Source organism: Capsella rubella, unplaced genomic scaffold, assembly GCF_000375325.1.
Source record: "Capsella rubella cultivar Monte Gargano unplaced genomic scaffold, Caprub1_0 scaffold_4, whole genome shotgun sequence".
Classification (NCBI taxonomy): domain Eukaryota; kingdom Viridiplantae; phylum Streptophyta; class Magnoliopsida; order Brassicales; family Brassicaceae; genus Capsella; species Capsella rubella.
In genome coordinates this window covers 8,482,946-8,507,661 of record NW_006238920.1, presented here as the reverse complement: position 1 = coordinate 8,507,661, position 24,716 = coordinate 8,482,946, and the positions used below count along the sequence as shown (strand labels likewise).

At 38.5% G+C, this 24,716-nt stretch overlaps 6 protein-coding genes across 16 annotated transcripts in view; 4 read left to right on the top strand and 2 right to left on the bottom strand.

Annotated features, from left to right (window-relative positions):
* The first annotated feature begins 916 nt into the window (after positions 1 to 916).
* Positions 917 to 5,494, top strand: LOC17888700 (protein RRP6-like 3). Of its 8 annotated transcripts, none has more exons than XM_023783956.1 (13): positions 917 to 1,205; positions 1,311 to 1,552; positions 1,637 to 1,735; positions 1,898 to 1,981; positions 2,214 to 2,300; positions 2,420 to 2,540; positions 2,698 to 2,882; positions 2,969 to 3,007; positions 3,116 to 3,633; positions 3,729 to 4,233; positions 4,320 to 4,491; positions 4,564 to 4,939; positions 5,158 to 5,494. In XM_023783956.1, the coding sequence occupies exons 1-13, from the start codon at positions 968 to 970 to the stop codon at positions 5,219 to 5,221; spliced, it is 2,730 nt and encodes a 909-aa protein (XP_023639724.1). In that variant the 5' UTR covers positions 917 to 967; the 3' UTR covers positions 5,222 to 5,494. The 8 variants fall into 8 exon arrangements, with proteins under 8 accessions (XP_023639724.1, XP_023639721.1, XP_023639722.1 ...); XM_023783953.1 differs by having other exon boundaries at positions 2,963 to 3,007; XM_023783954.1 differs by having other exon boundaries at positions 2,695 to 2,882.
* A 6-nt stretch (positions 5,495 to 5,500) lies between these two features.
* LOC17889895 (NEDD8-activating enzyme E1 regulatory subunit AXL) lies at positions 5,501 to 9,061 on the bottom strand. Its single transcript, XM_023783960.1, has 14 exons — positions 8,899 to 9,061; positions 8,620 to 8,792; positions 8,368 to 8,531; positions 8,108 to 8,218; positions 7,939 to 8,018; positions 7,671 to 7,824; positions 7,499 to 7,592; positions 7,185 to 7,273; positions 6,930 to 7,003; positions 6,673 to 6,835; positions 6,475 to 6,560; positions 6,213 to 6,299; positions 5,946 to 6,126; positions 5,501 to 5,839 (listed from the first exon to the last, which is right to left on the bottom strand). Exons 1-14 carry the CDS (start codon positions 8,964 to 8,966, stop codon positions 5,756 to 5,758), a joined length of 1,608 nt encoding a protein of 535 aa, XP_023639728.1. The 5' UTR covers positions 8,967 to 9,061; the 3' UTR covers positions 5,501 to 5,755.
* Positions 9,062 to 9,780: 719 nt separating this feature from the next.
* On the top strand, positions 9,781 to 14,268 carry LOC17889923 (glutamate receptor 3.7). Its single transcript, XM_006293296.2, has 7 exons — positions 9,781 to 10,084; positions 10,378 to 10,783; positions 11,087 to 12,411; positions 12,529 to 12,803; positions 12,889 to 12,920; positions 13,089 to 13,498; positions 13,578 to 14,268. The coding sequence occupies exons 2-7, from the start codon at positions 10,522 to 10,524 to the stop codon at positions 14,043 to 14,045; spliced, it is 2,772 nt and encodes a 923-aa protein (XP_006293358.1). The 5' UTR covers positions 9,781 to 10,084; positions 10,378 to 10,521; the 3' UTR covers positions 14,046 to 14,268.
* Positions 14,269 to 14,808: 540 nt separating this feature from the next.
* Positions 14,809 to 18,616, top strand: LOC17889378 (glutamate receptor 3.5). 4 transcript variants are annotated; one of them, XM_023785109.1, is made up of 6 exons: positions 14,809 to 15,278; positions 15,503 to 16,854; positions 16,942 to 17,219; positions 17,328 to 17,359; positions 17,479 to 17,506; positions 17,595 to 17,665. In XM_023785109.1, exons 1-6 carry the CDS (start codon positions 14,966 to 14,968, stop codon positions 17,596 to 17,598), a joined length of 2,007 nt encoding a protein of 668 aa, XP_023640877.1. In that variant the 5' UTR covers positions 14,809 to 14,965; the 3' UTR covers positions 17,599 to 17,665. The 4 variants fall into 4 exon arrangements, with proteins under 4 accessions (XP_023640877.1, XP_023640875.1, XP_006293634.1 ...); XM_023785107.1 differs by lacking the exon at positions 17,328 to 17,359 and adding an exon at positions 17,966 to 18,616 and having other exon boundaries at positions 14,813 to 15,278; positions 17,595 to 17,888; XM_006293572.2 differs by adding an exon at positions 17,966 to 18,616 and having other exon boundaries at positions 14,814 to 15,278; positions 17,479 to 17,888.
* Positions 18,617 to 18,897: 281 nt separating this feature from the next.
* Positions 18,898 to 20,114, top strand: LOC17888441 (sigma intracellular receptor 2). The gene is made up of 2 exons (XM_006295050.2): positions 18,898 to 19,296; positions 19,805 to 20,114. Exons 1-2 carry the CDS (start codon positions 18,973 to 18,975, stop codon positions 19,985 to 19,987), a joined length of 507 nt encoding a protein of 168 aa, XP_006295112.1. The 5' UTR covers positions 18,898 to 18,972; the 3' UTR covers positions 19,988 to 20,114.
* Positions 20,115 to 20,393: 279 nt separating this feature from the next.
* The window catches only part of LOC17887770 (homeobox-leucine zipper protein HDG3), a 5,522-nt gene continuing 1,199 nt past the window's right edge, over positions 20,394 to 24,716 (bottom strand). The window contains exons 3-13 of the mRNA XM_006296479.2: positions 23,931 to 24,323; positions 23,709 to 23,826; positions 23,228 to 23,416; positions 22,615 to 23,100; positions 22,421 to 22,522; positions 22,113 to 22,313; positions 21,839 to 22,025; positions 21,500 to 21,759; positions 21,332 to 21,421; positions 20,879 to 21,249; positions 20,394 to 20,778 (exon numbers count right to left, since the gene is read on the bottom strand). Of these exons, the coding sequence (XP_006296541.1) occupies positions 20,896 to 21,249; positions 21,332 to 21,421; positions 21,500 to 21,759; positions 21,839 to 22,025; positions 22,113 to 22,313; positions 22,421 to 22,522; positions 22,615 to 23,100; positions 23,228 to 23,416; positions 23,709 to 23,826; positions 23,931 to 24,295 (2,352 nt within the window). The 5' untranslated portion in view covers positions 24,296 to 24,323 and the 3' untranslated portion in view covers positions 20,394 to 20,778; positions 20,879 to 20,895. The remainder of the gene's footprint in view (positions 20,779 to 20,878; positions 21,250 to 21,331; positions 21,422 to 21,499; positions 21,760 to 21,838; positions 22,026 to 22,112; positions 22,314 to 22,420; positions 22,523 to 22,614; positions 23,101 to 23,227; positions 23,417 to 23,708; positions 23,827 to 23,930; positions 24,324 to 24,716) is intronic.

Genomic DNA, 24,716 nt, shown 5'->3' with positions numbered 1-24,716 from the left:
TATATATATATATATATATATACCATCATGAAAATTACAGGTTTGTATTCATAATTGTACGGATGGTAATTATAGATCTTAATTACCAACGATACTTATGAATAAAAATGTCCAAAGTTCTATAGTATAAACTGTATATAATGTAAACAGACCGAATCGGTAAGAGTCAGGCTGTAACTGTAACAAACCGTATATGATTAGGGAAAAGAATGTATACAATTTATTATCTGTCTGCTACAACGTAACGCTGACCAAAAGCTTTGGACGTAAAAATAATGGAAATAGTGGGCATTGATAAATACAGCATGACATTATTTAATATTGGCGACAACGATATAACAAGTCTTTATTGATAGAAATTTACAAACTTCAATATCTTTGTGTCGATTAAAAATATTAGACCAGAACTAGTATGGACTTATATGGAGTCAATGGGTAATAAATAAATAGCAAGTAAACCCTCACACTCACCTCTCACTGTCAATGACCCCAAAACCCCTTCAACTCTATAATTTTTTATGCTTTCTTTGTCAATTACAATTATATTTTTCTTTTGTCGTATATACATCTTTCCATATATAACTCAACATGGTTGATATTTTTAAAATCATATACCTCTTAATGGAACACTCTTTTTTGGATTTGGGAGTAAACATATTTTTAATTACGTTGATGTCATGTAAACACTATGTCAAGCAATCATATCACAATTCTCATGCCATAAAATAATACAACAAGTATGGTTTGGTGTCGTTGAAGTTTTGGGCCGAGGAAGCCATTTAAATAGATACACTTTTTAATGGGCCTGTTTAGTTTAGATAGGCAAAACACGTGTCATGATCTTAACGGTTTTATAAATAAGACACGTGTTAAGATCTTCATGGGTCATTTGCCGCCATCGCCGATGAGAGAAGACGGAGGTGCCGCAGATTTGCTCAGGGAACAGACAGGAACACTAACGAAGAACATGGAGGTCAGAGAGAAGGCCAAAATCGTAATTACAGTAGCCTCTCTTGTCGCGGTGACGGTTCTGTTCGTGACGGAATATCGCCGGCGCCGTCACCGGAGGAAGAAGACATCTCATCTAAGCTCTTGTTATCTGCATTCCGAGCTGAAGCCGCAGTTCGGTTTCAAACGCGTACTTGCAGATAACTCTTACTCTGAATTCAAACACTTGAAGCTCGATGATGCGTCTTCCTCCTTAGGTGGATTCAATATCTCACGTTTTGAAAAATTTGTGTCTTTCTATAAATTGATTTTCAAGCTTTTGATTTGTAATAGTTTTTTTATTATAATTGAAACCAATGCAGAGAAAGCTTCGAACTGTCATCCGTATGAAGCTGAGATAACTGTTCTATTAGAGAATATTCAGATTGAATTTGGATTTTTGAGGGGAGAGTGTTCATTGGAAATGAGTGATTCGTATGTGTGGGTTGAGAGGGAGTCACAGTTAAAGGAACTTGCGGAAATATTGGCAAAAGAAAAGGTTTTTGCAGTTGATACTGAGCAACATAGTTTTCGGTCGTTTCTTGGTTTCACTGCTCTAATTCAGGTAACTCAGCAATGTAAGAACCGTTGTTGTATTTGGTTCTACCTTTGAAAGTTAGGATTTTTTATTTGTCTCTGAAACTTGTAGATCTCTACACACGAGGAAGACTTTTTGGTGGACACAATTGCATTACATGATGCAATGAATATCCTTCGTCCTGTTTTCTCTGATCCTAATATTTGTAAGGTAAATTACTCGTTCTATTTCAGCAACTTGTTGCTTGATTGTTTTAGTTTTTTCTTAATATTTGGGGTAAATCTTATGAAGCACTTGTATGTTTCCAATGTGTCTTAATCCGCTAAATTTCTAATGTGCATTTTCGAACATTAATATCTGATTTTGCATTAGGTATTTCACGGGGCTGACAACGATGTTCTCTGGCTTCAAAGAGACTTCCATATCTATGTTGTTAATATGTTTGATACTGCCAAGGTATACGTTTGTACATCCTTCTTTTAAGTTTTAAAGTTTAGCATTAGTGAAAACCATTTGAATGAGTGAACATAGAAGAATATGTGTCTGTTAACTCAGCCAGTTTAAGAATTCTGTTCTTTATTAATGTGTTATATGCCCTATACACATGTTTTTGTATGTATAGTAAATTAGGGATGAAGTTGTTGTTGCTGTAATACTAAACTGTTTTTACTAAAATGCAAACAACCAGGCATGTGAGGTCTTGTCAAAGCCTCAAAGATCACTGGCATATTTACTTGAGGCAGTATGTGGAGTGGCTACTAACAAATCGCTACAGGTGAGTCCCTTAACATTACGAAATTGCTAGTCTGCTGCATTGTTTTACTCATATCATGTTTAACTTGATTTTTTGAGACTATGACTTGAACTTTCTTGCTTTGACATTTTTACTTGAAGCGTGAAGATTGGAGACAGCGTCCTCTGTCCAAAGAGATGGTGCAATATGCCAGAACAGATGCACACTATCTGCTCTATATTGCAGATACTTTGACTGCTGAACTCATACAACTAGCCACTGGTACGCATCTCTGCTATGGAGAAACATTTTTGTACATGATGGAATAGTAAGGCTAACTCGGCAGGAATGTAAACTAGAATTTAAGAGAACATGATTTTAAGGAGCGATATTGTTTTATTCTTGCAACAAAGTTCTAAAATATTAAATGTATCAGAAGATTCATCTAGCCCCGATGACAAATTCCATTTTCTTCTCGAGGCTAGTAGGCGGTCAAACATGACATGTTTGCAATTGTACACCAAAGAAACCGAAGATTTTCCTGGGAGTGCTGTTGCTTCCTCAATAATTTATCGGCATTTAAACGGACACGGAGATAATTCTACCATCTCGGTGAACTCTGAAGTATGCCTAGTGCCTACCCCTCACCTCATCATGTGTACCCAGTTATATATCGAAACATTTTGTTGATGTTCGTGTTTTAGTTTCAGGAGCTTGTTAGGAAACTTTGTGCATGGAGAGACTTAATGGTGAGTTAATTCCTGTAGTTTTTAAAATTTGTCCAAGACTCCAAGTCCAAAATGTTGTCACTTCAAACCTTTTTCTCGTCGTAATTTTAGTCAACATTTTTTTCACAGGCACGGATCCATGATGAAAGCACACGATATGTGTTGTCTGACCAAGCTATCGTTTCTCTTGCATGTAAGCAGCCAACTAAAACCGAAGAGATATATGATACAATAGCTCATACTGATTTGGCTTCTGAGTCTTCTCCGAGCTTCATTAGGTCCTCAGTTCAGTCTCCATATCCGGTTATTTGTAGTCATTTGGATGACATATATCAAATGATTCTGAACAAGTTGGCTAAGCTGGATGAAATCTTACCGGTGGTTCTTAAGAACTGCTTGGGCACAAATGGAACATGTCCAATATCTGTCTTCAACTATTCCCTTTTGGTAAACTTCAAGACAAAGCTAAGTAGCCGCTCTGCTCCCAAGAAAAATGGACATAAGAACTTCAAGCAATTCACTCGGTTGGCCTCACGAGAGCTTTTTGTCAAGAAATTTTCCTGCAAGGCACCGGTTTATCACAATTGTAGAATATACGCAAATGATGGACGATTGCTATGTTATTGTGATAAAAGAAAACTTGAATGGTAGATGCTGATCTATTGTTGTATCTACACTCCATCAATAATTTTTGATTCAAGAATCTCCTCTCTAATTTACATATCTTTGTAATATCTTACAGGTATCTGAATCGTGGACTTGCAAAGCTAGTCGAAGAAAATCCACCTGCGATAATGCTTTTGTTTGAGCCTAAAGGACGTCCAGAAGATGAGGGGAATGATTTTTATATCCAGACCAAGAAGAACATATGCGTTGGGTGTGGGGAAGGGAAACACTATCTGCGTTACCGGATAATACCTTCTTGCTATAGAGTTCATTTTCCTGAGCACCTAAAAACTCACAGATCTCATGATATTGTTCTACTTTGTGTGGATTGTCATGAAGTTGCACATGCTGCTGCAGAGAGATATAAGAAACAAATTGCTACAGAATTTGGAATTCCTCTTTTTGTTCGTAGAGTACTTGATTCAAAAGAAGCACAAGGAACATCTTCTTCGATGGAGGATGAATCAATGATCAACTCTGAGGATGCAGGTGTCTCTCCTTTACATCTTAGATCAGCTGCAATGGCTCTTTTGCGACATGGGAACAGAATGCCATCAAGTCGTCGTGAGGAATTGTTGCAGGTGATGTGATCATTGTTTGAAAAAATTGATTTGAACCAAGCATTCTGTTGTTGATGGTTTCTTTGGTTTGTGATTTGTGAACGTAGATTGTCAAGATGTATTACGGTGGAAGGGACATATGTGATGAAGATTTGGAAAGAGCTTTACTCATCGGATTGAGCCCGCACGAGAGACGAAAACTGGAAAGAAAGAAAGGGGTCTCCCTCAAAAATTCTGCAGAGGCTACTCGTATGGACAAACAAGAAAATGGTAAAAAAGGTAACTGTCTGATAAATACTGGTCAAGGTACATTGAAAAGGTATTGGCTAATTAAGTGTAAATGTGTAATAGATAATGATTCTTTGTACATCCACAATCCTGATGCATCTTTAGATGAAAACAATGATGAGGAGGCTCCTGCAAATTGTGCGAAAATTATGAATGTAGAAAGGATCACAGTTACTGATGATAGTGGTGATGGTGGTACAAGTGAAGGAGATGGAGCTACAGAGCTAAATGATACTCAATGTAATGGAAATATGTTGCACCAGCAGAACTCCAAACTGTCTTTGCTAGGACATGGACCACACGGGAAACAAATTGTAGAGTATCTTTTAAGGGAATATGGAGAAGATGGTGTACGAGATTTCTGTCAAAGGTGGAGAAAAGTGTTTGTTGATGCTGTTCATCCTCGCCATTTACCTGGTGGTTGGAATGTTAGTCACAGGTAATCTTAATACTTAAAACCGCATTTGCATCTTTTTCATAAGCAACTTGAGTCTCTACCATGATTAATATGCTTAACTCGCTCAACGATTTGATAGTTGGATGTTTATCATATCAAGTAAACAAATTTGGTGTTAGAGAATCGAAAGTCTTTGAAGTTACTGAAATGAATTTGTTCGGACCTTGTTCTTTACCAGGGTTTGATTTTTGTTTTGCCAGTGGCCGAAGAGATTTTGGCGAATTCAGCGTTTACAACCCTACAAAGAGACTCTCTACCGAGTAGCTTGAGCATTGAAAATCTATTTCTGCTTCGTTAATTTTGGACTGTTTGTTATCCAGGAAACGAGTCTGGATTGGTCTATTTTGTAATTCCCCAGCCGTATCAGTGGTTCGTTGTATTCTTCTGTAGACCTCTGTACTACGAAGCAATTTTGGACTGTTTGTTATCCAGGAAACAAGTCTGGATTGTTTAGTTTATTTTGTAATTCCCCAGCCGCATTAGTGGTTTGTTGTAGACCTATGTACTGTCTTTAAACGATAACAAAACTTTGCTTTACTGAACTACACAAAGGCTCTTTGCCCATCAATTAACACGAGCTCTTCGGTTTTAAACCGCGGCTCAAAAATCAATATACATGAAGAGTTTGAAACTTGTTTCTATGGAGAATTGAGATCTAGTTAGTCTGGTGTACGGCAGAATGAAAACTGCAACTGGTGAACCGTTCCTCGTTCTACAAGAAAGGTTAAGTTTTCAATTCAGAGTGAGGATAAAAGATAGGTTGGAATTCTTCTGCAGCCACCAGTGTCTAAAAATCTTCTATAATGTCAAACACTGAGACTTGTGATCAATCCCATTGAAGATGTAAGTTCCTTGCATGGGGACAAACTGCTTCGTGAGGAGCTGCAAACATAGGGAAACCATAAAAGAGGTAAATATTTAGTTTCATAACTAACACCTTTGATACTGCCAGTGACCAATTCGAGAGATACAGGGATATGAAACGAACCTTGATCACTTCTTGAGATGTGATTCCTCCTATGAAAGCAGCAACCACATGAACCTCTGCAGCACCAAATCTACACATCTCATTGTAAAGTTCTTCCTGAAGCAAATAGCCGTCACAACCCATTTCACTAAGAAGATTTAGGGCAGTAGTTTTTAACTGGGCTACGTCATGGTCCATTAATCTGCTAGAAAAGAGACATGTTAATAGTCTAACAATGCCAAAAAATTTCGGGATACAATCAACGTTTGCCAAAATGTGTTCTCTTACCCATCATCAAACTGTCCAGGAAACTTCTTATAGGTCGCAGAAAATCTATCAGCAGCTCTTAGAAGAATATAAAATCCAATTGCGATTCTGCACGAGTAAACAGAAAGTGGTAAGAGCCTAAAGTGCTAACACCATGCCTCCCCAAACTGTTGCAACTGTAAAATTATTTTTCAGTTCTGCAAAGTATACTCCAGCAATAATTTTGTTATCACAGTTTCTGTAGTCATATGAAATACATTAATTTCAATGAAGACAACTGCACCTGTATTCCTCATCATCCAAACACTTATGTAGTGCTGCTACAGAAGGACTTCTGAACTCGTCTTCTATCATACGGTATCTGCATACCTACAAGACCGCATATCCAAATGCTTTTAATTTACTCGAAAACATGAAATAGGTTTCAATCATACATAACAAATCAAATTGATAGGAAATTCATGCATTCTCAGTTTCTCACCTTAAGTTTTCTTGCATTCTTGCAGAAGCTCTTGATAGTTGACTTTGAGATGCTACTAGGATCCTGACCAACTTTAGCTAGAATGTTTTTTACTCTCTGCTCCATGGCAACAAAATCAGCTTCAGCTTTGGAATGGTAGATTTTCTGCAAATTGATGTAGTGCCTGCAAAAAAAACAATACAGCTAATATAGTAATCTGATAAAGTTTATGGACGAATTTCATCCCTCCCCTAAAACGAAAGAACACGAGAACTAACTCTGTGGAAGATGTCATATCAGGGATGGCGCCTTCAAGTGGTACCTCCCCACCACCTTCATTTGAAATAAACTCCTGCAAGTGATGCATATAATCAGTAGGGTAAACATTAATGTCGATGGTTAGCCGAAAAAAACTAACATGGATCAAAGAATCTGATTTACTAAAACCCTAACAAACGTTCTCAATTCCTTCCACAATTGCAGTAACAATATGAAAGTATGTGTTTTGACGTGAGGACTTTAAAGTTACGAACCTTGAGTGCTGCTACCATTATCCAAAACTCTGACGAATTTGGGCCAACGTCAGCACAACTATCATTAATAATGTCTTGAGTATATTGGCCTGGACAAAAAAAACAACAGGTTCAGTTCAATGTGAAAATAATAGAAATCGTCTCATGACATTTTTTCCAGCAGTTACCAAGATACCTGACTTCATATTTTGAACTCTAATGTTAACCATGATTCATGAGGATAGTTATCCCATAGATTGCAATTTTTTAATAGTACAGAAAGGATAAATTTAAAGGTCAAGTTTCAACCAACGCCAGAGAAGATATATACTTACTGATCCCTCTAGGAGCAAAAACTTTGAAAGAGGCTTCAATAGCTTCTCTGTAGTTATCTTCATCCATTGATACCATCTTGGACTTAACTAAAGCCTAAAGGTTCAAGCAATAAGAGAATAAATACAAGTAAATTTTGCTAACTGTTTGCCGAGTAACAAAAATTAAGGATACCTTAAATTCGTTTTTCTCTTCCCTAGTCGTTGGAAGGTTGCTGTTATGGGTTTGAGCCCATTCTTCAGCCACCTTGATAAGAATGACGATGTAAGGAATGTGCTTATGGGCAGCAGGGGGTTCAGCTACATTTAGATCAATGGTCTCCACAAAGCTGCAGGTCAATGAATAAAGTTAGGCAGCATGCAAACCCATCGACAGTAATTTCATTCACAAGGTTAAAGGATGGCAATAAAAGATAATGTGTGAGAAGATCGGAACAGAGTACCTCTTTAGTTCAGGCCACGGATTATTCAAGCGGATATCATCAAGAAAATGATCAGGCTTTGACTCGATAGCAGTGTGCTCCTGATAGGAAAGAGAGGGCATGACTTAACCGTTAGTACCGTGACCAGTGGCAAAGCACTCAAGTCAAGACTCAACAGCAATAATCTTACCTTTACACTGATGCGAACAAACCCAGTAAGGCCATAGGAGCGAGCAAAAACCAACATGACATTTGCTTCCCGGCAGATTCTATCTAATTTCACCATGGAATCTTCCACTAGCTACAGTTAACACATACTAATAAGGGGACGTTCTGAGAAAATCTGAAAACAAAGACTAGTAATCCTAAAGAACTGATCATAGGTGATGGACATTTGAAACTTCCACGCAAATAATATCAATTTTGAGCATTTCAAAGAAAGAGAAGTACCTGAGTGGCGACAACAAGAGTGAACTGAGAGAAGAAAAATGGGTCATTTAGTATAAATGTGTCTGGATTCTCCTCAATAAAGTTGGCTTTAACAGCATCGTTAAGCTCCTGAAGAAAGCCGCAGACACACTTGGCCTTCGACTGACCGACGCTCTTCTCATCCACTGAACCAAAAGAAAAATCAATTTCAACAAACAGAACCAAAATTTGAATACGCATTGCCGAAAAAGATGAAAAGAAGATAAAAGATACCCATGAAATTGTTGCCAAGGTCGCCAATTTCAACTTTGGATCCGTCGACAATGGTTATACTTCCGATTCCACCAAGAACGAGATTCTTAAGAGCCTCAGAGCCAGTAGGGCCACAATTGAGCAAACAGATGCTCGCGGTTTCAAGAGCCGCTTGACCTAATTCTCCCCAAATCCTACGAATTATTTCCACGAACATCATCAGAATTGAGTTAAACGGGAATGGTGAAAAGAAACAGAGGAGAAGTAGAGAGCACGAGTTTGGGAGGAGAAAGAGTATACCTGAGTTGACGATCGTACTTGGTTTTCTTGGGTTCCGCCATTGTCGGTTCTTGCTCGAGCCTTTCCATGGGGATTTTGCAGTGGTTCGCGTCAGCGAGAGAGAGAAGAGAGTCGCAGCAGAGAGAGAAGAGGTGCGTGTTGCGGGAGAAAGAGAGAGAGAGAGAAAAGCCTTTTCCTTTTTAATGAGAGAGAACCTTTGACAAGTAAAGTCCCCTCATTTCTTTATTTATTTCCTTTCTAATTTGGAAAACTATTTACAATATTTAGGGGTAAAATTATAATTTAGATTTTATTATAGCAAAATACCTACCAAATTAGTTATAATCTGTTATATGAAATTTAAAATTTGCTAGGCTTAGATTTTTCATTAATTAAAAACCTCCAATTTCTTGAAACACATAAAAAGATAATATAAAAGACATATCTAAAATAAATAAAAACATATTTCATATAATTAAATATTATTCAGTTCAACAAAAAAAAATTTTGCCGCCTAAAAAATCTCATGAAATTAAAAAAAAAAAACTTCAACTCCCTATTTTGCCTTGCCAACTGCGACATTTCTTTTTCTTTTTTTCTTTTCAGAATTAGAAAACAAAGTAAAATATTACTTGTCATCCTCTTAAAAAAATTAGCTTAATAAAGGAAGAATAATTAACACATGGAAGTTTAAGAATTTAATATTGGTAATTTAATCTTAATTAAAACACAAGATACCAAATATTCTGATTAATAAAGTCATTAGAAGGAAAAAATAAAAAATTTCACAAAATGGGCCATTAGATGTAGGGCCTAAATAGGGTCCACTGCCAACAAAATTACAAAACAAACGGCTGCTATGATCTGAACACCACAACTACACAAGTCTACGGATAGGACCTGTGCTACTGTGTGTGAGAGAGCTCTAAACCAAAAAAAAGGAAGAAGTAGCACTTCAGTCACACGTTTCTCTTTCTCCTTTCTACTGTGTTTTCTATCTCTTCTATTCGATTTGTTCCGAGAAGAAGATAGAAGATGGCTTTTCTGTATCTCCTTTAGGAATCTCCCTGTCAGTCATGGGTTTAGTTCTTGACTTCTCTTGTTGATAATTCGTTGCTTTGTCGTAAAATTTCCCCTTTTTTTTGTTACTTATGCCTGCCAAGTGTTTGCATATATTCCACTCAGAATCTGAAGGTTGCTCAATGAGGTAATGAGAATCTCTCACTGTTCTACTGTTTTCTTGTTTCGTAAGATTGTCTTTCCATTTGATTCCGGTTCTCTGGTTCTTACTCTTTGCTGGCTCTGTTATCTTCCCATGAATTGATAAAGACCTCATCTTCCAGATTTTTTCTCTTATGTTCCGATCATTTTGTGTTTATAATTAATTAGTCTCGTAACCACATTGTTGCCTTCTTTTAGCCACATTTGAGTTTGTTATTGGCTTTGATTAGATCTTGTTTCGACTTTCTTCTAATTTAAGCAATCACGTTGATTCTACAGGTCAAAGTTGGTAACTTTACACTGATTTACTCTTCATTCTTCTCATCCTCGGTGCTGAATGAAGAGTCGCTAGATTTAAAAGAGATGGTTCTAGTTCCAACACAAACTATTTGAACTCTTCCTTAGTTTGATTGCGTTGTCTCCATGGGACTGGGCATTGACCCATTTGTGGCTATTACGGCCCTGATTGTGGCCATTCTTGTGGTTCCAATGGGTTGCCAGAGGCCTGAAGTGGTCAACCTCGGAGCTGTTTTCGCTTTTGATTCGGTTATTGGAAGAGCTGCTAAAGTAGCTCTAGAGGCAGCTGTCTCCGATGTGAATGCTAACACAACCGTTCTCAAAGGAACGAAGCTACAGCTGCTCATGGAGGACTCTGTTTGCAATGTCTTTCATGGGTCTTTGGGAGGTATGATGACTGTTTCTTCTACTTCTTTTGTGTTCAATCCCTTATGACCCTCATCCAAGGCTCCATTAAAAAGTTTCCATTATTTTGGGATAGTTGTAGCGATTTGCACATCATTATGTTTTGAATCAGTTTTTATTGGTAAATATTTCAACATGATGCTAATAATGCATTGAACAATATAGACCTCAGATCCAAAACAACCTGTTCCTTACTAAAACATGTTTCCAGTAGGTAATTGAACTTTTGTTTTACTAATTACCACTAAGGGCCTGGTTTAAGCTTCAGTGGTTGTTCTTTTTGCAGCTTTTCAATTGCTTGAGAAAGAAGTGGTGGCTATGATCGGTCCAATATCATCCTCTGTTGCTCATACGATATCCGATATTGCCAAAGGGCTCCATTTTCCTCTTATCTCATTTGCAGCAACTGATCCAACTCTTTCTGCCCTCCAATTTCCCTTCTTTCTTCGGACTACACCTAATGATGCCCACCAAATGTCTGTCCTTGTGGATCTGATTAATTTCTATGGATGGAAAGAGGTGATATCAGTATATTCAGATGATGAGCTCGGAAGAAATGGAGTTGCTGCTCTAGACGATGAACTGTACAAGAAAAGATCCAGAATCTCCTATAAAGTGCCGCTCTCAGTGCATTCTAATGAAAGATTCCTTACTGATGCTTTGAACAAATCTAAGTCCATTGGTCCTCGAGTTTATATCCTTCATTTTGGTCCGGATCCATTGCTCAGAATTTTTGATATAGCGAAAAAGCTGCAGATGATGACCCATGAATACGTGTGGCTTGCCACAGATTGGCTCTCAGTTACCTTAGATTCTTCTTTGATGGACAATGGTACTCTAAAACTCCTTGAAGGAGTAGTGGGGCTTCGTCAACACATCCCAGAATCCGAAAAGATGCAACGATTCACATATAATCTGCAGAGCAACAGATCAATGAATGCCTACGCATTACATGCCTATGATACCGTGTGGATGATTGCATATGGCATCGAGAAGTTGCTGAATGAAGGAATCAACATAACGTTTTCTTACTCTGAAAAATTACTTCATGCAAAAGGAACTAAACTGCACCTGGAGAAAATTAAATTTTTCAACAGCGGTGAGCTACTACTTGAGAAGCTTCTGAAGGTGAACTTTACTGGTATAGCAGGTCAAGTTCAGTTTGGTTCTGGCCGAAACGTCATCGGCTGTGACTATGAAATCATCAATGTAAACAAAACCGGTGTTCATACTGTGGGCTTCTGGTCGAAAAATGGAGGCTTTTCTGTTGTAGCCCCAAAAAACCGACATTCACAGAAGAAGACTAGCTTTGTTTCTGATGAAAAACTTGGAGACATAACCTGGCCTGGTGGTGGCCGTGACAGGCCACGTGGTTGGGTCATTGCTGATTCTGCAGATCCATTGAAGATTGTGGTCCCGAGAAGAGTGAGTTTTGTCGAGTTTGTGACTGAAGAAAAGAACAGTAGTCACCGGATCCAAGGATTTTGCATTGACGTCTTCATTGAAGCATTGAAGTTCGTCCCTTACAGTGTTCCTTACATATTTGAGCCATTCGGGAATGGCCATTCAAGTCCTAATTACAACCAACTTATTCAAATGGTCACGGATGGCGTAAGTATCCACTTCAACAACGTTCAAAACTGATTCAGAAATCCTTAGAGATCACTGAACATTCTCAGAGTTACTTTACTGAGATAATGGTTTTCCTTGTGTTTCCCTTTGTTTCAGGTATATGATGCAGCTGTTGGGGATATTGCAATAGTCCCAAGCCGGTCCAAATTAGTAGATTTCTCGCAGCCATATGCCTCCACAGGCCTTGTTGTGGTGATTCCAGCTAATGACGACAATGCAACTTGGATCTTCCTGAGACCCTTCACCATCCGGTTATGGTGTGTTGTTCTAGTTTCATTTATGGTTATTGCAGTAGTCATATGGATCCTCGAACATCGCATCAATGGAGATTTCAGAGGGCCACCTCGCAGACAACTCGTCACAATGATCCTGTAAGTTCAGCTTGTAATATTCACTGAACTTGATGTTCATCCATGGAGTTTTATCTGACACACCCGGTCTGATTTGTCCTTGCAGGTTCAGTTTCTCAACTCTTTTCAAGAGAAACCGTGAGTAGCCTTGGTATCATCTATAATTCTTTAAGAACCATCAAGCAAGAGAAAAAAAACAAGTCTAGAGTTACATTTAAGGATTTGTCTGATACATATTCGACTCTGTATTGATTTTATATTAACTCATGTCAGTAATCTTTCTGTTTTATCTCGTTGTCTCAACAGAGGAAGATACAATAAGCAATCTAGCAAGACTAGTGATGATTGTATGGCTCTTTCTATTGATGGTTCTAACCGCAAGTTACACAGCAAACCTCACCTCAATCCTCACAGTTCAACAGCTTCCCTCTGCCATTACCGGCATCGATAGCTTGCGGACAAGCGAGGTGCCTATTGGGTATCAGGCTGGGACGTTCACATTGGAGTATTTAACCTACAGTCTTGGCATGGCTCGGTCCAGACTGGTCCCACTTGACTCAACTGAGGAGTATGAAAAGGCTCTAAAGCTGGGGCCAACCAATTGGGGAGGTGTGGCTGCCATTGTCGACGAGCTCCCATACATCGAACTGTTTCTTGCAGAACGAACAGGCTTCAAGATTGTCGGAGAGCCCTTTATGCACCGCGGTTGGGGATTTGTAAGTACATACGTTTTTCACGTTTCTCTTAATCAGAAACTAATCATGAAAAGATTTGAACTTGTTTTTTGTTTAATAGGCGTTTAAGAGAGATTCTCCACTGGCTGTAGACATGTCAACAGCTATCTTGAAACTCTCTGAGACTAGGAAACTACAAGAGATACGGAGAAAATGGTTGTGCAAGACGAACTGCGCAGAGAAATCAAACTGGAACCCAGAGCCAAACCAGCTCCATCTCAAGAGCTTCAAAGGGTTGTACCTTGTCTGCATTGCAATCACAGTCTCTGCGTTTTTGGTGTTTGTTCTCAGGATGATACGCCAGTTCGTACGGTACAGACGGATGGAGAGGACATCCTCGATGCCTCGCGCTTCTTGGTCGGCTTCTCCTACAATGCGGCTTAGAGAACTGGTCTTTGATTTTGTGGAGTTTGTGGATGAGAAAGAAGAAGCTATCAAGAAAATGTTCAGGAGTGATGCCTCTAATAACAACAGCCCATCTCATGTTGTGGAAGTCCAAGAAGCTGATTCTGAGGTACCACGAAATTGACGAGTAGATCCACTCTATAGAAAGGAAACTGTTATTATTATTATGTATATGAATTGTACGGAATTAGATATGAGCTAACATGTAAGTCAATACTCGAACCTCTGTTCATTAGATTTGAGTATTGCAACCTAGCACAACATAAACATGCTGGTAAGAACCAATGATTATTATTACCATGATTTATAGCAACTACATTGTATAGATTTTAGAGCTAATTAGTTTATATGTCATTGACTTTGGGGATTTCTCTAATAGGATTAGGTACTAATACAATACACAAAAACTTCAACAGCTTCCAAACTTGATTGAATATATAAAAACTCGTCAGAATTGAAAGAAAAGGTTGGATCTTTGGATGTATATGTACGTCTATTTGTACACATTAAATTCTTTTTAAATGATTGCCACGTTCAATGAAGTATGAACTCATGAACTTTTCTTTTACTCAACTTGGTATATGCTAAAATTGTTTTTGTCTTGACCCACTACTTGCTATTTTATTGATTTATCTGTTTCTTTCTATTAGTTTATCGCAAACATCCATGGAGTTGCGTTCATTGAATTGAATTATTAACTATTATTATTACTTGAGTTCCATGGTTTTATTCCTTTTATATTTCTTCTGAACCGTCTCTGAGATGGTTTCAGTTCTGTTTCTTGAGTACAGAATCCAAGATAGTTATTTATACACACGTATATGTGTATATATGTAAAATCTAAGTTTTGATTCTTGGTTCGATCCAATGTTCACTAAAATCTCACGACCCTTTTGTCTTTTTGTCTGACCCATGTTGATGTTGATGGCTAAATTAATGGTCGTTAATGCTTCTTCAACCAGATTTTTTTATTTCGTCTTTAACTCCGAATCATCAAATGGGTATCTCATGAGCTCGTAAAAGTCAGTCCTTTCTGATTAAAAGATGGGATTTTTCGTGATGATGAGATGTGATTCCATTGGACTTATGCTCCTTCTATGTGTTTTTGGTGTGTGGGTTTTGCCAACGAAAAGTGCTGGTGGAGAAGGTTTCTCAAAAAACTCTTCATTTTCTTTGCCAAGCTCTGTCAACGTTGGAGCTCTGTTTACTTATGATTCTTTCATTGGAAGGGCGGCCAAACCCGCGTTTTTGGCGGCCATTGAAGAGATTAATCTTGATCAGAGTATTCTCAGGGGAACCAAACTCAATATCGTCTTCCAGGACTCAAATTGCAGTGGATTTATTGGCACCATGGGAGGTACTTTTCGTAAACTGTAGCCAAACTAAACAGCTTTTTAGTTATGCCTGAAAGTTTCTTCTGAAATTCTCCCAGTGAAGCTGGGTTTTGATAGTGAATGGGGTTAATTCAAATTGTTTAGCTTTTCTTGTTCATAAACCTCTTGTTAAAATCTTCTTCTTGCACATGGAATGCTTTTTCGAAATGAGGAAGGTAGATTGGTGATATGGTTTCTTATGGTGTAGTTTTGCAGCTAATGGAGAACAAGGTGGTTGCAGCCATTGGCCCACAATCTTCAGGAATTGGCCACATAATCTCCCATTTAGCTAATGAGCTCCATGTACCTCTCTTGTCATTTGCAGCAACAGACCCGACTCTTTCTTCACTCCAATTCCCTTATTTCCTTCGTACCACACAGAACGACAACTTCCAGATGAAAGCAATCGCGGATTTTGTATCCTATTGTCGATGGAGAGAAGTTGTTGCGATCTTTGTGGATAATGAGTATGGTAGGAACGGGGTATCTGTATTAGGCGATGCTTTAGCCAAGAAACGTGCCAAGATCTCTTACAAGGCTGCATTAACGCCTGGTGCAGATAATAGCTCAATCAGTAGCTTATTGGCTTCGGTTAATCTGATGGAATCTCGCATCTTTGTTGTTCATGTGAATCCTGATTCGGGTTTAAACATATTCTCTGTCGCCAAGTCTCTTGGAATGATGGGAAGTGGCTATGTCTGGATCACCACTGATTGGCTTCTTACAGCTTTGGATTCCATGGAACCGTTGGATGCCAAAACTATGGGTCTCTTGCAAGGAGTGGTTGCCTTTCGCCATTACACACCTGAGAGTGAAAAGAAGAGAACGTTTAAAGAAAAATGGGAAAACTTTAGATCCAAAAAGAGGTCAAGAAGTGATGATGGCTTCAATTCTTATGCGCTGTATGCTTATGATTCTGTTTGGTTAGTAGCTCGTGCTCTCGATTTTTTCTTCAGCCAAGGCAATACAGTGACTTTTTCTCATGATCCGAATCTGAGTAATACCAACGATAGTAACATTAAGCTATCAGCACTTGACGTTTTCAATGAAGGGGAAAGGTTTTTACAGGCCATTCTTGAGATAAATTATACAGGTCTGACCGGAAAAATTGAGTTTGATTCAGAGAAAGACCGGATGAATCCAGCTTACGATATTCTAAACATAAAAAGTACAGGCCCACAGAGGGTCGGGTACTGGTCGAATTATACAGGTTTCTCAGTTGTGCCTCCGGAGACATTATACTCTAAGCCTTCAAACACATCAGCAAAAAACCAACGCCTCAATGAGATCATATGGCCTGGGGAAGTAAGTAAGCCACCTCGGGGTTGGGTTTTCCCTGACAATGGAAAGCCTCTCAAAATCGGGGTGCCTAACCGTGTGAGCTACAAAAACTATGTTTCTAAGGATAAGAACCCACTTGGTGTTAAAGGCTATTGCATCGACATCTTTGAAGCTGCGATTCAATTGCTTCCGTATCCCGTTCCACGTACTTATATACTATATGGGGATGGGAAGAAAAATCCTTCATATGACAACCTCATAAGTGAAGTTGCTGGAAATGTGAGTCTTACTTCTTTCATTTTAGTCAATCAATTACATGACACAGTATACTAATCTGTCTACTGTTTTTATGTTTTATGTCTCTAGAGTTTCGATGTAGCTGTTGGGGATGTTACAATCATTACAAACAGAACCAAGTTTGTAGATTTCACGCAGCCATTTATGGAATCAGGGCTTGTGGTGGTAGCTCCAGTGAAAGGGGCCAAGTCTAGTCCTTGGTCGTTCTTGAAGCCTTTCACCATAGAGATGTGGGCTGTTACGGGCGCCCTTTTTCTCTTTGTTGGAGCCGTTATTTGGATTCTTGAACACCGTTTTAACGAAGAATTTCGCGGACCTCCTAGGCGTCAAATCATTACCGTCTTCTGGTTAGTACCGTATTATTAGTAGATTGACGCAAAACTCATATTTATAAGTTTAACTTTAGGCGCTAAAGGTTTGCTTTGCCCCTTTCTTTCTGGTCTTCAACATTGCAGGTTTAGCTTCTCAACAATGTTCTTCTCTCACAGTATGTACACAATTACATATAGGATCCTGAGACATCTAAAATACAAAATTCTCGGGGTTCTTTTTTTTTTTTTTCCAAGCTCTCAAGTTATTTATCCTTCTTCCTTTATTGATCTCCAGGAGAGAACACAGTGAGCACGCTTGGGAGGTTTGTGCTACTCGTATGGTTATTTGTGGTTCTAATCATCAACTCAAGTTACACTGCGAGTCTCACTTCAATCCTCACCGTTCAACAGCTAACATCTCGGATAGAAGGAATGGACACTCTAATAACAAGCAATGAACCCATCGGAGTCCAAGACGGTAGCTTTGCGTGGAAATATCTGGTCAGTGAACTTAACATAGCTCCATCAAGAATCATTCAGTTGAAAGATGAAGAAGAATATCTCTCTGCCCTTCAACGTGGTCCTAGAGGCGGTGGCGTGGCAGCCATAGTGGACGAGCTTCCTTACATTAAAGCCCTCTTGTCCAACAGCAACTGCAAGTTCCGTACAGTTGGACAGGAATTCACCCGGACAGGCTGGGGATTTGTATGTAAAACCCAACTTCAGTTCCTTTTGGTCGGTCTCTGTTAGAACTTTGCTTATTTGAAACTCAATTCTTGCAGGCGTTTCAGAGAGACTCTCCTCTAGCTGTAGACATGTCGACTGCAATGCTGCAGCTGTCGGAAGAAGGAAAACTCGAGAAAATCCGCCAGAAATGGCTTACCTACGACCACGAATGCACAATGCAGATTTCAGACACAGAAAACTATCAAATATCGGTACAGAGTTTTTGGGGACTCTTCTTAATCTGTGGCATCGTTTGGTTCATTGCACTCACACTCTTCTGCTGGAAAGTGTTCTGGCAATACCATCGGTTAAGACCAGAAGTGATTGATGAAGAAAGGACAAGCGAAGAAGCTGGTTCTTCTAGACCAGGGAGAAGTTTGAGAGCGGCAAGTTTCAAGGATTTGATAAAAGTTGTTGATAAGAGAGAAGCAGAGATCAAAGAGATGCTCAGGGAGAAGAGCAGTAAGAAACTCAAAGCTAGCCAAAGCTCAGCTGATAATTCGCAATCAAAACATTCTGAAACTCCTTAGAGGCGGTTAGATAGAGATAAGCAGAGTTACACAATTTGTTTAAATGACTACAGATGTAAAAGTATAACATTTTACTTAGAAAGGTACATAGATTTATCATAAGGTCTTATAGAAGATGGGGAGATGTGTATTGTACAATACATATCCCAAAGATATTTAAAAAAAATAAATGCAGTTTTTTCCATACCAATCTCACAAGAGGAGCTAAGTGAACTGAATCATGAATTAACAGCACTGTAATTTTAAGAGTCCTCTCCTCTCTCATTGAGTAAAGCCACTTTGTTCATTACGTGTCCATGAGTTCTCTCTATGCAGTCATCTACGGCTGACAAAAAGTTCTAATTTACCACTGAATCGAACCGGAATAAATGGCCGCCTTTAAACCGGTTTGGTTTACTTTAGATTTATATGATGAAGTAGCCCGGCTCTTCTTCTTCTTCTTTTCTTCTTCTCCCTTCTTCGTTTTTCGCGGTCAACGACAGACTAAGCAGAGAAAAAAAAAAATCCATTGAACAAGGAGAAAAATAAAAAAAATGGGAGCATTTTGCAAGGTAATAGATGCTGTTCTCTTCTTGTACTTCGCTCTCATGGCAGTCGCTGCGCCGCTCTTGGACGGCCAAATAAGTCTTCCCGGCGATATCTTCCCGGCGTTTCTCGTCGATCTGAATCGCTGGTACATCGCCGAATTTGGTGATTATCTGTCCTTGGAGAAGCCGCATTTCTTCGTCGGACTCGTCTGGCACGAGCTTCTGATTCTTTGGCCGCTCTCCATTGTCAACGTCTATGCAATTCTCGCCGGGAAATCGTGGTTCGGTACCACATCCTTGGTGTACGGAGCTTCCGTCGTGACTTCAATGGTACATTAGATCTTTAATTTTTCTCTCGATTTGGTTTCTTCTGATATAATGTGTTTGCATTTGTAGATCTGCTGAAAACTGTAGGATATTGCGTATGTTTTTGTATTTTTGATCTAAAAGCTTGAGCTTTGATATGGATCATGAAGAAGAGAACTGATTATTGGATTGATAATGTATAGTCTATTGAAACTGGAACATTACAAAGCAGACTAGTGAGATCTGTATATGCATGCTTGATTCAAGCTATCATTTTGATTTCAATGCATATGTTGTTAATTGCAATTATGGTTCCCCGGATTTACAACATTGTATGTTAGATTAGAGACATGCAACTTTTGAGTTAATGATAATGTTGACGAGTTTCATGGTTATTAGAATTAGAATTAGTTCTCAACTTCTCATACTATTCTGCAATGTGAATCTTTCTGCATTTTTTTGATTTGGAGCTGTTTTGGTATTATACACCTTGTGATTTAGAATTTGATCTTGAGTATGCATTTCTTATTAGGCTGCTATACTGGGAGAGATGATAGGTTCAGGGAAGGCATCTGAGAAATTGTTGATGGTATATGTGCCATTCATGGGTGTTGGTATTCTTGCTCTTCTTCGTGGTCTTCTTTCTCAATCCAACAAAAGTGGTGGAGCTGTTGGCAAGAGACCCGTTGTTCTGGCCAGGAGAAAGCGTGCTTGAGGTTAATGTCTCTTTTGTCTCTGAGGATTTGGATTTTCAACTTTATTATTGAGACCATTTTGAACCTTTCTACCGGATTCGTGTTCTTGTTTGAAATGAAATGAAGATATTTACAACTTACAAGTCACCTCACCGAAAAAAGAAGAAGTTTAAACTGGGTCTTGAAAAATCACAACCTAAGATTGGGTTTCATCAGCTCAGATTTTTGTAGACTGGTTGGGTTTGGCTTAATTGAAAACCATAGCCAACAGTCCATAACTCGTTAAGCTCTTTTGCAAAACAAATAGAGTCTTGGGAAGAAAAGGGGCGAAACTTGGGATATGATCAACCAAACTACAGAAATAGACAACATAAATAATACAAAAGAAATATTCATACTATAGAAGATCTAAAGCCCATACATAAATAAAACCAAACTTGAAACTCCAATAGAGAAAAGGAGTACTCAATAAACTTCATAAAGGTTCAAACAACAACTAGGAAATAAAAAGACTCAGAATGATGTATCAAAAGGTTCCAACACAGACAAGGAAACATAAGACTCAACTGAAATAACAAAAGGTTCCAACAAGAAACAAAAAGACCCAAATGAAATAACAAAGTTCTTGACTCCATCTTGAATGGGTATATTTCAGGGCAAGTCAAATCCCGAACCTCTTAGAAAACCAATCTCTTTGAGGTTCGTTCTTGACTCCTTCCTGTTTGAAGCTCTCAAACTAACTTTAAAAACCGATCTTCAACACAAACACTCTCCCTTTTTCTTCCTCCACTCTTCCCATGAGCTTACTTTCCTGTAAAAAGACAAAACAAAAACTGTCATCAGCACTTTAATTGCCTAGCAAGTATTGGATAAGTTTTAAGTTTGTTTATGAAATGGATTCAATAGATTACCGAATGGAAGTGGTGGTTCAAGGATTCTGATAAGGAAACAATTCTTTGATATTCATCACAGTTGAACGAATCAGATTCTCAACGGTTGCAACAGAGCTAACGCTCAGCTTATCGGTAGGAACTGTTTCAAGCAGCATCTGGTAGGCAACGGTCAGGAGTGATCCTCCTGCGTTTCCTCCAGGCTGAACCGTACCATCGGGGAGGATAGCAAAACCACAAGGAAGGAGAGCCACAGCGTCAGGATCACCCCCTCCATTGAGAACAGCCTCTATTGCTTCCGTTTCAACAGGTGCATAGATCACAAATGAAGCTGTTGGATCAGTAGTAGTCTCTTGAATTACCATCATATTGTTCTGGAAAGTATTTGCATTCTGTAACCAAAACAAACATGGGTCTGTCACATACCAAAAAGATAAAAGAATGCATTTCCAAAAACACTAGTTAGCTCTTTACCCGGAGTAAAGATGCACAGTTCCTACTGTCTCTCCCATTTGCAATCTCTACTATCTTCTGAGCATTCCCTCCAGTAAAAAGAACATCCCACTGCAGAGACAAATCTCAAAAACATGTTATATAAGGAAGTCATAGACAAAAATCAAGTCTTGTCCTAGACAAATATACCTGAGGTCGATTCTGTTCATTTCTGAGGAAGTCAAAAACAGTCTTAGGAGGAACAGGAACCCAAAACGAAGAGGCTGCAGCGAGAACAGAACCGGGAGGCCTTCCTGGATCATTCATGTTCTTCATTGTCATCACTCTGATATCATCTCCTGCAACACCAGAAAACGTCGTACCCATCGAATTTTTCAGCCCAATAAAGAAGCCTCTCGCGATCCGCTCAACTAGTTGCAGAATGCTCTTCTTTCCATGGTCCGTCAGCACTACAACAATCACAAAACTCTCATAATGGTTAATAAATAAAAAACAAAAACACATTATTGAGAGTATTGAAATAAATACCTAAGTGATCAGCAGAATCCACGGATTGAAATTTTGTAGTGATGATGCTAGCTATCCTCTCGCACTGGCGTTCCATTGTTGCAACCCAGCGGTTAGCAGCAAAAGCTTGACCAGAACGGATGAAGTGCTTGAACATGTTTTGCTCTGCGTCTCTGTCATCTACTTCCACGTTTTCAACCCATGTAACCTTTTTTTTCCAATTACCAGCAAAAACAATCATTAATATATGAACCATACACTTATTATATAACCATAATGAGACAATAAGTTATACCTTGGAGTAGCCATTAGGAATTTCTTGAATCAAGCAACCAGAAGGTCGGCGGCGACATCTCAGGTGGATATTTGGAAGGAAATGGTCGATGGAAAAATCCACCACCGCCCACAAATTATCTCCTTGCTGTTTACAGTAGCGGGCGAAGTAGCTTTGACGGGTTGAGACTAGCGGCGAAAACACTTGGTACTCAGCACTCATCTATGAATAAATAACAACATTCGTTATGTTATATCAAATATATATATGAATACTTCAGTTTTGTTTTATAAATATACTAAAAAGATAAATATATATAGGAGAATTACGATTTGGAGAACTCCATTGTAGCTTCCAGAAACATCAGTGGGAATTTGCTCATGAGTTATGGCTCTATTAATCATTCCGACAAACATTGTTGACCACATATCCTGCCAATACAAAATCATTAAACAAACACACATAATATATACAAATGATTAAACTAAAATTCGTAATTTAACTATATTTAAATATAATTTACCGAATCCATGAGCATCTCAACAATGTTAATAGGAATCATTGGCACGAGCCCTGTAACCCTGGATGCCTCGGTTCTATACCCGCTCACTTTAGGACCGAGACCCTTCTGAAACATCCTTGTGTATTCATCCAAGTCCAAATGCAAGCTAGTGCCATTAACTCCTCCCGTCCACAGTGGTTCAGCTACTTGAGCCATCAACATTAGCTCATTCATGGCTCTTACTGCCAGCTCTATGATCATTGGCTTATCAGCCTCTGCCGGCCCAGTGATGATTTCCATCGAAAGGTTTCCGTCACTTCCATACAAATCTCTTTGAGTTGTTGATGAAGATGATCCTGCCTCGAACTCGAAAGGTCGATGAGGAGGAAGAGGAGGAAGAGAAGGAAGAGAAGGAAGTGGAGGAAGAGGAGTAGGAGGAGAGATAGCCTTAGTCATCGTCACCTGTTTGTTGGCAAAGCTTGACGCCAGAGCAGACAATTGATTGATCTGTACGTAGAAACACCAAAGAAAAAAATACAAGTTGTTAATTTTAATAATTTTCAAATGCAATATAAGATAATACGTATGCTTCGTTTGTTATATAGTCTAGTGTTCACATGAATCTAGTACGTACCTCTTCCTGTAGCCGAGCGTTTTGGTTGCGAAGATGATGCTCTTCGAAGCACATGTCGCCAATTGCAGTTGGGCCTCCACACTTAGGGCATACGGCTATAAGAACAGCTTCTCGGAGCCCTATGTTTTGATCTCTAAGGTTGTTGTTCGATTTCCGAAGTTCTGTGTTCTCAATACGTTCTTGATGATTCTGCAAAGCAACAAATCAAAGGTTCTTTATTAAATTAAAAAAAAAACATAAAAATTAACAAAACTAAGTCACTATCATTCAGGTTCTCATATTTTTCTTTTTTGTTGATGATTTTTAGATAATTTCTTTTTTCCCGTAAATACTTATCAGAGAAGAAATAATGTTCTCTTATATGTATACGAAATAAGATAAACCTAAAAACTTAAGATGTATATGCGGAATACACAATTGAATTACCAACTCATGTCAAGTATATGTGAGATGGTAACAAAGGTAATAAATATGTATATACCTTTATTTGGGTGCGTTTGTTCTGGAACCAGAATTTGATCTGAGCAGGAGTTAAATCCAATTGATAGGCAAGTTCTCTCCTTTGTTTTTCATCTGGGTGAGGACACTCTTTGTAGAAACTATTCAACACAATTCCAAAAAAAACAAACAAATAGTGAGATATGAAATGATTAAATATAGTATCTAACATTTATATTATAAGTTGATAACTAAAGAAACTTACGTATCCATCCCCTTAATCTGAAATGGGCTGTGACGATTGTATCTTTTTTTCTTACGTGGAGGACTTTCATTGCTTCCCCTTGCTTCTTCACGATCGTGACGTTCAGTATTCACATCGTCCATTTCTTGAGCTCCAACTCCACCAGCTCCTCCAACACCAGCTCCTTCAGCATCAGCTCCAACACCACCAGCTCCTTCAGCATCAGCTCCAACACCAGCAGCTCCTTCAACACCAGCTCCTCCAACATTAGCTCCTTCAGCATCAGCTCCTCCAACATGATCAGCTCCACCATTTGTGTTGTTAAGTCCAGCATCAGTGTACATGTTCATGTCATTGTTTTCGTTGTTCATGTTTGACTCGGACATTCTTGCTATCTTTCGATTTTTGGAAGATCTGAGAGTTAGAAATAAATAAAATATTAAATAAAAAAGGAAAATGAGTTAGTACGTATATACTAGAGGTAGAGGGATATAAAATAATAAGAAAATAGATCTAGAAATTAGGGTTAGTGGTAAAAGGTTTTTTTTTTTGGGTCACCTAGACCGTGGTAAAAGGTTTCTTTTATGTTTTTCCATTGTTCTTTGAGTACAAAGAAATTTAAATTAAAAAAAAAAGCAAAAAAAGAATCCAAAAGGATTTTTTTCCAAGATTGGAATATTTTCTTTTCTTTTTTGGATTTACACATAGTCTACACGCACACACACATACTCTCTTTCACTAAATTCCAATATATATATATATATATATATATATATATATATATAAAATATTAAATTTAAAAAAAGT

What these genes read in the sequence shown, in the direction of transcription:
- LOC17889895 (XM_023783960.1), bottom strand. Translation starts at nt 8,966, where the DNA reads ATGGAAAGGCTCGAGCAAGAACCGACAATGGCGGAACCCAAGAAAACC. An exon ending in TTGGATGATGAGGAATACAG is followed by an intron (nt 6,300 to 6,474) that starts GTGCAGTTGTCT and finishes TTACTCGTGCAG; the next exon opens with AATCGCAATTGGATTTTATA. An exon ending in CCTGGACAGTTTGATGATGG is followed by an intron (nt 6,127 to 6,212) that starts GTAAGAGAACAC and finishes CTTTTCTAGCAG; the next exon opens with ATTAATGGACCATGACGTAG.
- LOC17888441 (XM_006295050.2), top strand. Translation starts at nt 18,973, where the DNA reads ATGGGAGCATTTTGCAAGGTAATAGATGCTGTTCTCTTCTTGTACTTC. An exon ending in CTTCCGTCGTGACTTCAATG is followed by an intron (nt 19,297 to 19,804) that starts GTACATTAGATC and finishes ATTTCTTATTAG; the next exon opens with GCTGCTATACTGGGAGAGAT.
- LOC17889378 (XM_006293572.2), top strand. Translation starts at nt 14,966, where the DNA reads ATGGGATTTTTCGTGATGATGAGATGTGATTCCATTGGACTTATGCTC. An exon ending in TAAGTGAAGTTGCTGGAAAT is followed by an intron (nt 16,855 to 16,941) that starts GTGAGTCTTACT and finishes TTATGTCTCTAG; the next exon opens with AGTTTCGATGTAGCTGTTGG. An exon ending in CAAATCATTACCGTCTTCTG is followed by an intron (nt 17,220 to 17,327) that starts GTTAGTACCGTA and finishes TCAACATTGCAG; the next exon opens with GTTTAGCTTCTCAACAATGT.
- LOC17888700 (XM_023783952.1), top strand. Translation starts at nt 968, where the DNA reads ATGGAGGTCAGAGAGAAGGCCAAAATCGTAATTACAGTAGCCTCTCTT. An exon ending in CTGATCCTAATATTTGTAAG is followed by an intron (nt 1,736 to 1,897) that starts GTAAATTACTCG and finishes ATTTTGCATTAG; the next exon opens with GTATTTCACGGGGCTGACAA. An exon ending in ACAAGAAAATGGTAAAAAAG is followed by an intron (nt 4,492 to 4,563) that starts GTAACTGTCTGA and finishes AATGTGTAATAG; the next exon opens with ATAATGATTCTTTGTACATC.
- LOC17889923 (XM_006293296.2), top strand. Translation starts at nt 10,522, where the DNA reads ATGGGACTGGGCATTGACCCATTTGTGGCTATTACGGCCCTGATTGTG. An exon ending in CAACTCGTCACAATGATCCT is followed by an intron (nt 12,804 to 12,888) that starts GTAAGTTCAGCT and finishes TTGTCCTTGCAG; the next exon opens with GTTCAGTTTCTCAACTCTTT. An exon ending in AACTCTTTTCAAGAGAAACC is followed by an intron (nt 12,921 to 13,088) that starts GTGAGTAGCCTT and finishes TTGTCTCAACAG; the next exon opens with AGGAAGATACAATAAGCAAT.